We start from the raw sequence: 12,287 nt of genomic DNA, 5'->3' as shown, positions 1-12,287 counted from the left end.
GCTGCGTCCTACTCCTACCGGTGGGGGCTCCTCACTTGCAGGTGAGCCAGTAGGATACAACAGCAGTGACGACACAAAGAAATGTCTGTGGAGGGGCAAAAAAAGGTTAAGTCTTTTTTTAAGACAAGGCCTATTTACTTAATATTGATGACATCAGTCTTTCCCAAAATGGAGGGACAGTAGGTCTGAGATTATGTATTCACAAATGTTTTTTTGAGTGGTTACTGTAAACCACTCCTACAACTGGCTTTGTTAGTTTACGTGTCTGTTCGTACCAAAAAATGAGCATGGTTGCTATGGTCACCCAGTTCACACGGGTGTGATTTCATTACGTCAGACCACAGTTGATCAGTCTATATAAGACCTTACACCACTCAGTTCACACGGGTGTGATTTTTTAAATATTCACATACAAAAATATGTATATTTATATAAATATTTATATTTTACAATAATGTGAATCATATTCAGGGATGTACTTCCTTGGCCTACTGGCAGCATATGCACAAAAATATTGTGCTGATCAAGTTGTGTGATTAGCTAGCCTGTGGACACACACACACACACACACTACCCTCTTCTAGATGGCTCGTCTCCTTGGGGTTACGCTGTTAAAACAAGACAGGGTCTAATTAATTCCTTGTGGATCTCTTACTTGATGATGTCACACTGATGACGCCTAAATATGGTTTGCAAGATTAGTAGCGGATGGAACGGATGGACACGCAAATGCGTGTCAGTCTAGACAATGCTTGTCTAGACGTCTAGAGGTGCCATATTCCATAATGGATGGTGATGTCATGGTATGTCACAAATGTGTGTACTGTAATAGCAGCTCCCATACCATTTGTACAACACAGTCATGAATATGAGTTATGATGATGAAAATAGCAGCAGCCGGTGGGAGAAAAGGCGCAGAACAGGAGATCGGCGGTACGGGCACAGAAACAGTGACAGATGGGAAAAGGGACATTCCAACTTTGGTTCTCATGATGACCAGTACAGGAGAGAACGTCCACCACCACATCTGAAGGGACGTGAGATTGGTCTGTTTTACGCAAGGTATGGAGCAGTCAGGAGGAAGCAGGCTGATCATAGCTCACGAGCGGTGGTGCAGATGGATGCGGCCAGAGAGCAACATATCAACAATCTGCTTAAATCTGTCCAGAATGACCACTCTGCCCCCGACACACACAGCAGAGATGACAGACCCACCACATCTGCCAACTGGCATGCAACTCGTAGATATGGTCACAGTTACGTTGATGGAGATGTCTCTGAAGATGATGAACGGGAGATGGAGGTAGAACTGAAAGAGTTGGAAGAGAGAGTTAGTGCTGCACAGGAGGACAGACCTAACAAATCATGTTACTTCACTCAGATGGCAGTCAAAGATGAACCCCCTAACATGCGGGAATGGGATGATGTAGAAGATGAGACAGGGAAAGTCCTTGGGCAAAAGGAGGATATGGAATACCTGATTCAGGAAGTGGTCAGAAACCAAACACTGGATGACTTCTTGAATAAAGATCTGAACAGCAAGAAGGGTGACCCCAAGTACCAGAATATGCTGAAATTCAGGGAAAAACTGCCGTCTTACACCAAGAAAGAGGAACTGGTAGAGTTGATCAACTCTAACAGTGTCCTGGTAGTGAGTGGGGAGACAGGCTGTGGAAAGACCACCCAGGTCACTCAGTTCATCATTGACGACTACATCAACCGAGGAATGGGCTCCCTCTGCAGGGTGGTCTGCACTCAGCCCCGAAGGATCAGTGCCATCTCTGTAGCAGAGCGTGTGGCAGCGGAAAGGGCAGAAACTGTTGGGTATGGGAATACTTGTGGCTATCAGATTCGTCTGCAAAGCCGTTTACCACGGAAACAAGGTTCTGTGCTGTACTGTACAACAGGCATTGTTCTTCAGTGGCTACGCTCCGATTCATTGTTGTCCACGATCACCCACCTTGTTCTGGATGAGATACACGAGAGGAACCTCCAATCTGATGTTCTCATTACCATCGTGAAAGACCTGCTCATGGTCCGACAGGACCTCAAGGTCATCCTCATGAGTGCCACACTCGATGCCGTAAAGTTCTCCAAATACTTTGACGACTGTCCAATGTTCCACATCCCAGGGTTGACGTTCCCAGTGCAGGAGTTCCTCCTGGAGGATGTGGTGGAGATGACGCGTTATCGCCCCCAGAGGCAGGACAGATGGCCCTCGAGGAACAGAAAGTTCATGCAGGGGCACCTGTACCAACAGGAGAGGGAGCAGATAGAGGCTAAATATGAAGAGAGCTTTCCCTGCTTTATGCGCACACTACATGGCAGATACTCTGACAACACAATTGAGGTGCTGGACATGTTGAACAATAATGACAAGATTGACCTGGGGTTAATCAGGGAACTGATACGCCATATTGCCCTCAACGAGAAGGAAGGAGCTATCTTGGTCTTCCTGCCTGGTTGGAGTGACATCAGTAGTCTTCATGACCTACTAAAGGCTCAGCAGATGTTCAGATCAGATCGGTTTGTCATTATTCCACTGCACTCCCTGATGCCTATGGTGAACCAGACTCAGGTGTTCAAGAGACCTCCCCCTGGTGTAAGGAAGATTGTGATTGCTACCAATATAGCTGAGACAAGCATCACCATCGATGACATTGTGTTTGTGATAGATGGAGGGAAGATCAAAGAGACCAACTATGACACAGACAATAACATCAGCACCATGACAGCTGACTGGGTCAGCCTGGCCAATGCCAAGCAGAGGAAAGGACGTGCTGGCAGGGTGTGTCCAGGAAAGTGCTATCACTTATACAACAGTCTCAGGGCTAGCCTAATGGATTCCTATCAACTCCCAGAGATCATGCGAATACCACTGGAGGAGCTCTGCTTGCAGATCAAGATCCTAAAGCTGGGGCCTATAGCTGAGTTCCTGGCTAAAGCCCTGGACCCTCCGACTGAAAAGGCAGTCAGTCTGGCCATTAAACACCTTGTAGATCTGAATGCCTTGGACAATGCTGGGAATCTGACAGCACTGGGCTATCACCTGGCGCGTCTGCCTGTGGAGCCGCACATCGGGAAACTAATCCTGTTTGGGGCCCTGCTGGGCTGCCTTGACCCTGTCCTCACAATCGCTGCCTCACTCAGCTTCAAAGATCCTTTCTTCATACCTCTGGGCAAGGAGAAGATGGCAGACATGAAGAGAAAAATCTTGTCCAGGAATTCAAAAAGTGACCATCTAACTATTGTCAATGCCTTCCGGGGCTGGGAGGAGGCTAAGGGGCGTGGAGCCAGGTATGAGAGGGACTACTGTTGGGAACACTTCCTATCAGCCAATACCCTCCAGATGCTGCACGACATGAAGGGTAAATTTGCTGAGCACCTAATGTCAATAGGCTTTGTCAGTAGCAGCAACCCCAAAGACCACAAGTCCAATGTCAACGCAGAAAATGAGAAGTTGGTCAAGGCGGTGATTGTGGCTGGTCTATATCCTAAGGTGGCTATGATAAGACCAAAGTACAGCAAGAAGAGGCCAGGGGTTAATGTGTACACTCAGTCTGATGGGAAGGTGTGTATCCACCCCAAGTCTGTCAATGTTGAGGAAACTCAGTTCAACCATACCTGGCTCATCTACCACCTCAAGATGAGGACCAGTTCTATCTTCCTGTATGATTGTACAGAGGTGTCCCCGTTTTCGCTGCTGTTCTTTGGAGGAGACATCACTATCCAGAAAGATGGACATGATGAGACCATCGCTGTCGACCAGTGGATCGTCTTCAAGTCCCCCAAGCGCATCGCTCACCTCGTCAAGAGTCTGCGGAGAGAGCTGGATTCCCTGCTTGAGGATAAGATCCGTAGCCCTGCTCCTGTGGACTGGAATAACCGCCAGTCCAAAGATTGTGCCATTATTACAGCCATTGCTGACCTCATCACCAACCAGGACAAGTCCACGGGTGGCGGAAACCTCTCAGGGTACAGAAGATCAGGCTACTAATGTCTGCTCCTTTTGAGTAGAAATGTGTAGTTGCAAAAGTGTAAGGGTGTAACAGTAGATATTCGTACTGAACCATTTCGGTATGGATAAGCATTCGATTTAGTACGGCCATGTAATTGACGAGTGCTGGAAGAATTTGGCATGTTGGCAACATGTTGGCAACATGCTGACCTTGCAGCATGTAGTGCAGAGGTGCCCACACTTATTAGACTTGAGAGCTACTTTCAAAATGCCCAGCTCAACCAGATCTACCCAGTAGTACCCACCCAAAAATATATATATTATCCCCTTGCTGAAAATAGTTACATATTAGGCAAACGCATTTGGAATGGGAAATAGCGGGGGGAAATGGAATTGGTAGGGTTTTTTTAACTTTGTAATTTTGACGTTTGACTGACGTTTCTTGAAAACAAAGTATTGCATTGTGGGTTTGCCCTTTTGATGTCAATCAATCAAGCGAATTAGGTCACCTAAATTCAAGTGGCAGATGTCACGAATAGTTATTTATTTATTTAAATTATATATTTTTAGGGGTATGTCATGCGATCTACCTGTACATTATGTGTGTACTGGTAGATCACAATCTACCTTTCGGGCACCCCTGATGTACTGCTTCTATGACTGCAAGGAGTGCAGTTTCCGTGGAGTGGGCCGGTTTGAATCCCGAAGTTACAGATGTGCTGATGGAGGTAATGAAGGGGAGCAGATCAGGTGCAATGGCCTGGAAGATTGTGGAAGGGGTGGAGTCAAGAGGACAGGTGGTAGGTCAAGCGGAGGTCACTAGTTTTAGGACCTTATCTGGAGAGAGGAGAAGACACTTGATTAGTGGGAAGATGGGAAAAGGAATCTTTGATGTCATCAACCTTCTTCTCAAAGTAGGTGACAAAAACATCAGCTGAGAGGATGAAAGCAAGGTGGGGGTCAGGGAGGGGGTTTAAGAAGGGAGGAGAAAGTGGAAAATAGCTTTCTTGGGTTAGAGCACAGGATTTTATATTAGCATGGTAGAAAGAGGCAGTGGATAGTGAGAGGGAGAAGGCAGAAAGGAGTGAGTGAAAGTGGGATAGGTCATCTGGTTGCTCCGTTTTGTGTCACTTCCTTTCTAGTCTCTCGAGACAGACTGTTGACTCACGTAGAAAGAGGGTGCTGTTTCTCCTTTATTTGTCGATGGGTTCTCAGATTGCTTCCTTTCAGCTGCCCTGAAATGTGTTGGTTCAGCTCTGAGGATTTCAGATTAACCAGGGAGCCGGCAAACTCGCCTGGAAGAGAGGACAGTGACGGTCAAATGCAGATGGGATAGTAGAGAGAAAGGATGAGGTTGCAGCATCAGATGGGAGGGAGGGGAAAGACTCAGAGGAGGGTTGAGAGAAGATTGAGGACGAGAGAGGGGAGTGGTTTAAGGAGCTCAGGTTTAGGTGCGAGAGTAGTAGAGACCCTGCAAGCCACAAATTACTTCATGATGACACCATGATGACGTCCTCCGGTGACGTTCAGGACTAGGCCAGAACACAGCCCATATTGGGATGATCTTTACGTCCTTTCCAGGACGTCTTCACCAGTTGAAAGAATATAGATTATTCTGGGCCAGATCTCACTAGTTATGATAGTTACTTAAGTTGATCTAGCCTCAATCCGACTCCCTGATACATAGTGGGCAGAATTTATGTTGGTTGAAATCAGATGATATTCTGGGACAGATTTGACTAGTCTTGATTTGACTTGATCTGGCCCCAATAGAGACGTCACTAATTCGTCCAGGTCCTGACCGTGCTTGCTGGGTAAAGAGAGAGGGAGATGAAGTGGTGATCAGAGATATGTAGGGGGTATAACAGAGGTTAGAGGGAGAGCAGCCTCTGAAGAACACAAGGAACACAAGGACCAATACCAGCTCTATGAGTGGGAGGAGAAGGAGACAGGGAGACGGAAGGAGACAGGGAGACGTTGATTGAAGACAGAAGGGACGTACCCTTCGACAGGAAGATACCTCTCTGCAGCAGATAGGTTGAAGTCGGGTGCCATCCTTCGGAAAGGAGCTGATCAGAGAATCTAGTTCTTTCAGGAAGTTCCCAAGTGTCCCTAGCGGGCGATAGAGCACAATGATGGTGAGAGGGTAAGGTTGTGTTATTGAACCACAAGACAGGCACACTGACAGCGAGGCACGCTGTACACACAAGCCGTTAAAGCCCAACATGTTTGAGAACATAGGCTTCACTCACACTGTCACAACAGAATGTTGTATAGCTGATGCATGAGACTTGTTGACTGTTGCAAGCTCGCAATTCATTTCCAATGGGAGTCACGTGGTTTGAAGAGACAAACGTGTTGTATGAGGGGGAGGGGGGCAGTCGAAACACATACAACAAACATACATCAGCTTGTAGGCAAAAATGTTGTATCAAACCATGTGACTTACATTGGAAATGCATTGGGGCGGCCATGACACTTACAACTTGTTTACATCTACCATGCAACATTGTTGTATGCTAGATGTATAGGTGTGAGTGAAGCCTTAGGCTTCACTCACACCTTCACATCTAGCATACAACAAAAATGTTGTGTCAAACCATGTGACTCCCATTGGAAATGAATTGCGAATTTGCGAGCTTGCATCAGTAAACAAGTCTCATGCATCAGCTATACAACAATCTGTTGTGACCGTGTGAGTGAAGCCTTAAGCTTCTCTGTGAAATACAACAACAAAGACAGATGAAAGGAGTGTGCCAGCATTGTTCACTAGCGATGCTGCTGGCAACACACCAAACATTCAGAAATGAGAGACAGATGTATGAGAACCAGCAAGTTGGCATTGGCAATGCCTTTAAAACATCAAGTTGAATATTATGCAGAATGTGACCAGTGTGATTTTGTTCTTCTAAGTTCTTCTAGTTGTCAAGGGAAACTGTCCTGTCACTTGTTTTCGCTGTAAATTCGCCGGCTGTGATAAAGTGGTGCTTTGAACCTCCTTAGAGAGGAATGTGCAATATGTATATTTTCTTTCCCCTCCTTGCAAACAAAACAAAACAAAAAACGAACCAGGGATTCAAAACCAAAATACTACTACACTAGTTTGTTCATTACATTTATGTTAATTAAAAGGTTTGGATGTTCGCTTATTTACTTATTTATCTGGTTTACAGAAGATACGGTAAGGGTCTCTGTGTGTGTGTGAATGTATGTTAGTTGTAGATTACCGGGTACTGTAGGCGGGCTCCAAATATAAAGAAGACTTTCCACAGATACTGTGGGACAACACGACAACACAAGTTAAAGCAATATTTTCAAGAAATATAGGAGTGGTTGGCATGTCGAAGGAGTACAGAGGTGGGATAACTGAATGTGGATAAACTGTCATACTATTACGAGGGTGTTTTATCACAGTCTACGTTGCATTAGTTAGCTTGACATCGGAGCAATGAAGAACACCTACTGTACTACAAAAAGGCCATAGAAACACGTAAGTCCTTAATGGCAACAGCTGGTGATGTCATGGTATGTCACAAAGTGTGTGTATATAGAACACCCCAATTTCAGCATAATGTTTTAACAACAGAGACTGATCAAATAGCAATATTAGGTGTATTATATATTATACTAAAGTCTTACTGTTTTACAAAATATATATAAAGAAAATCAAAATTACATTTTAACCTTTGCAAAATTAAAATGTATGCACATGCAGTGCCACAATGGCCATCAGTACTCGAGCTAAAGAAGATCTTCGAACAGGACGAGAGAGAGAGTGAGAAACGTCGGAGAGTCACCAAGCTCAAGCAGTTCTTTGAACAGCTTGGCCAGGAGTGTCAGATGGAAATGAAAGGGAAATGTCCCCCTAGGACCACAGAAGCCATCGTAGGAGGCGCCGCCTTTGCCATAGCAGTGGTCAAGGATGAGTCTGCGGCAGCTGCCAGCCCTGAACCCTCGGTGGAGGCACAGGAAGAGGAGGATCCCAGAGAGAGTGAGGAGGTAAGTAAGGAAGCCTTGCTGAGCCATGAGGCTGTTTCCTTAGCGTGAGGGACTTGATGTAGTACACTACACCCCCTGGACATGATGCTAGTATGTCACAGGGACGTGCCCCAATCCAACCCTTGATGCTGAGTGCCAAGCAGGGAGTATTTGGTATGACCCGGCCGGGGATCGCACCCCGACCTCCCAGTCCCAGGATGGACACTCTAACCACAAGGCCACTGAGCTGGTAAGCGAGCAAGGACGTGGCGAAGCTCAAATCAGTCAGTCCTCAAGCTGAAGATAATCCTTGACCAGGAGGATCCCAGCGAGAGCGATGAGGTGGCCAGGCTCTTGGGCTCAAAAATGTCTTAGAACAGTCTGGCCAGTCTGGTCAAGAGCAGGACCATCCTACTCTGGTGATGCAGGACACAATGTGGGTATACCATGGTTCCGCAACCGGGGAGCTCAAGACAGGAGGGTGAGGAGAGCAGTGATTCAGGAGTCCTGAGTTGGTGTCGGCTAGTCTACTCGCATCGCATACCAAGGTTCCAAGGTGTTCAAGTCTTCAAGATCTTGTCTAACCACAAATAACGGGTGATCTTTGATTTTCTTTTTTATGGTAGCACTTAAGGGGCAAGATCTAGAAGAGTGATTGTCTGTATGTATGCCCCAAAATGTATTGTCTGCTCGTGGCAAATCTCGCAAATCACTCGCAATTCTTGTGAACACTGCACTGTCAGTAAGCCAAGGAAGTCAATTTCTGAATATATATTGCATTTTGCGAACATTTTTGAGGGGTGCCAGCCCCTCCTATGCCCATGGGGCAGGGGGACACTTATGTATTCATTTTAGTGCATAGAAATATACAGCAGTAGCACATAAGGGTGTTAATAATTAAACAAACAAGCAAACAGAGTAACAAAAGTGTACAATGGTGAGTGAAAAAAGAAAAGAAAGGGGAAATGCAGAAGAACAAAAACAACAGAACAGAAAAACACGAAGAAATATACAGAACAGAAGCATATGAAGAAATATAAATAATTATTTAAAACAGACAGGGGGGGAGGTACTCCCACTAAGACATCAACAGTTGAGCAAAGCAGCAGGTAGACTTACTAGATGAGCAAGTCATGCTTGCAGTACTGAAGGCATAAATAATATGTGTGAAATAAGCTGAAACATTGCCCAATTCTGGAGTCTATGGACACCAGTTACCATAGACGACAGGCGTCATGGACTAGCCACAAGAAGTCCAAGATCCACATGAAGCCATGCTTGTTATTAGGCCCAGTCTGGCTTTCAGAAATTAAGTCATGTGGCAGCCAAGTCTATGGACTTTTAATGACAGCTATTACTATCAACATGACAAGACCCTGGCAATTTGTTTTCATAAGAATAAAAATCACACCCGTGTGAACTGAGTGACCATAGCAACCATGCTCATTTTTTGGTACGAACAGACAGACAGACAAACTAAGAAAGCCAGTTGTAGGAGTGGTTTACACCACTCAATAATAATTACAATCTTTTTATATACTGAACATGACTTACGTCATAGATGACATTTGTAGCTTTAGCAGACCACATAATCACATAACCTGTCCACTGTATAGACCAGTGTTTCCCAAACCTTTCAGGTCGAGATCAAAAAGAGAGATTAGACGTTTGCCAGCTACCCAAACTAGTGAAAATAGGAGATCTACCAACACACTGCTTCGCAAGGTGCATCTACAAGGTGTTGCGGCCTTGTAGATCAGCTAGTTTCACTACTTTTTATTTTATTTTTTATTCATGGTATTTCTTAGATGTTTCTTTAAAAAAATATAAAACATTTTAAAAAACAAATTGTTAAAAATAATATAGAAATATATACAGTATAAAAGCTATTTTTTAAATGTAGGACAAATAAATGGTATTTTCTTTTACGCGAGTCGTGAAACTGGCAAACCTTTTGTTTAGGGTAAAGCGTTGTCATCTCGCTGATATAAATACAATTTCTTTTCATTTTTCACAGACATGAGAACATCATCATGACCCCAAAAATGTTTTTTTTTACTTAAGTAAAAGTATGTTTTTTGTGTGGCTTGTCTTTTTTGTTTCTTTTTCAGTATGCATTGTTTAAAAAAAAGAGATTGAGAAAGCGATGTGAATGATAATGTGTACATTATCACAAAAGTATTAATACTACAAGGTAGAAATACAAAAATGTATCTAGAAATCTTTTGAAAATAGCAGATCTACAAACTCGATTGGCTATTTTCAAATAGCCAAAGTATATAGCCTAGTACTGAAGTGGTTAATGTATGTTTTGAAATAATAATCCAAATCTGCTACGTACCGAATGTTTTTTCTTTTCTTTTTTTGCATAGATATATACAGTTTTAGCAGATGCTCTTATATCCAGAGAGTGACAAATGCGAGATTAGAGTAAGCAGTAAACCTGAAAAATAAATGATAAATATAGTCAGTCAGAGGAGTGCCAACAATACTTTTTCTTTTTCATACTCATACCTGTAAGTTTGTAACTTAACTGCTGTGTATCTAAATCTGAAGGGCATAGAGATACGGGGTAAGACACTCACCTCTGCAGACTCCCAGAAGCAGTGCCTCCTCTGGCGTGGCTTGGCAGGGTGCTACTGGATGCAACTGGCAGTGTTCACGGGTGGGAATCTGGCAGATTGTGTACTTTTACCTACTGGCGGAAGGCGGCATCCGGCAGGGAGGGCATCGTAAGGCATCGACACCCTGGGCATTGTGTGAGAGACAACATTCTGCAAGTTTCTTTCAAGGTCAAAGAGAACGTGAGAGAGAGACTGACAGACTTTTCATCTCAGAAATAGGACCACATTTTGGATCTAAAGACACGCACGCACGCACGCACGCACACACGCACACACACACACACACACACACACACACACACACACACACACACACACACACACACACACACACACACACACACACACACACACACACACACACACACACACACACACACACACACACACACACACACACACACACAGTGGAAAGAAAAATAAAAACTATTCAGAATTTTTATTTGAATACTTTTTTAAATGCACTGTGACTCCAAATTTAAGCCTACCCTACTGTACGACCTCAAAAAGAGATGTGGAAGCAAGTAGGCCTAATGATCTGGTAAAACTGCATGTGCTGTCCTGTGCAGTGGATAAATGAAGATATACAGTATAAACACTGATGAATGATAACACACAATACTGGACCGATGAACAGAAGACTGTGTGCTGTGTGTTGCTTCACCTGGATGTCTATTTATTTATTTGACAGGGACAATGCTCATTAATCAACATTTCAGTTTTCACTTCCATGTAAATGTGCCAGAGTTAGCCATAAGCTAATTTACATCTGTAGTCCCTGTAGTCATCTGAGTCTACACAGAGAACGGGATGTTCAGACACACTACTGGCCGGCTTAAAGATAGAGTGCTGTGATTTTTGTACTTTTTCTGTTTTGTATGCGTCTATGGAGACGCATACACATTACTCTAATTAATCTAATAGACCCCCAGGTGTGGTTAGAGAGTTTTAATGTGTGCATACATGCCCTCCCTTTGGTTTCTTCCTGAAAGCTGAAAGCCTTCGAGTCAAAAGGCCCAATCGAAAATACTCACCGGAAATAAAACGTCTGGGTTTCCGAGGCTACCATTTTTGTGACATCATAATCCTAACCCCTCCCCCATACAACACTGTGGGCGAGGCTTAAGTTCAAGTGGGTGGTGTTTAGGTGAAAACCAAGTATACTTAATAAACTGGTGGGTGTTGCCACATAAAAACATAATTTTAACACTTTCTGTACACTTTTTTGGAAAGAAAAGAAAAACAAATCTTCATCCTAGTATAATGATAGTACCTGATGATCATGTTTTAATGGGGGGGGAATCACGGCATTCCATCTTCACTCTATTACATTAGGAGTCAACTAGCATACATTTAGGCTTGGTCTGTGTGTTTCCGGTAATATTCTTCTTCTCACCAGTAATGGTGACTGACAATTTACTTACTGTATGTCAACATGTTTCAGCCAGGGCTAATCAATGTGTCCGTACATGGACAAAATTAGTATGTGGCAACTTATTTTGTTCACTGTGCGATGAAAGCACTGACTGTATTGATAAAATCCAAGGAATAGACTTTGACCATGCCGCATTGATGTCTGTATACAGCCACTGGCAAGTCAGCTGCCAGTCACCAGATTTTTTTTTAATGAATGCAAAATTACTATCATTTTAAAATGTGTGGCACATCAGGAGTCCACTATTATACATGTAGCGTCACCAGTAGACTGACAAGCTCTGGTGACTGAC

At 44.0% G+C, this 12,287-nt stretch overlaps 1 protein-coding gene across 1 annotated transcript; it reads left to right on the top strand.

Moving 5' to 3' along the window:
- Window positions 1-862: 862 nt before the first annotated feature.
- LOC306941852 (ATP-dependent DNA/RNA helicase DHX36-like) lies at window positions 863-3,997 on the top strand (the record flags this gene model as incomplete). The annotated part of the gene is made up of 1 exon (XM_079527490.1): window positions 863-3,997. One exon carries the CDS (start codon window positions 863-865, stop codon window positions 3,995-3,997), a length of 3,135 nt encoding a protein of 1,044 aa, XP_079383616.1.
- Window positions 3,998-12,287: the final 8,290 nt, after the last annotated feature.

This window comes from Electrona antarctica, assembly GCF_951216825.1.
Source record: "Electrona antarctica genome assembly, chromosome: 18".
NCBI lineage: Eukaryota > Metazoa > Chordata > Actinopteri > Myctophiformes > Myctophidae > Electrona > Electrona antarctica.
This window is presented reverse-complemented; position numbering and strand designations above follow the sequence as displayed.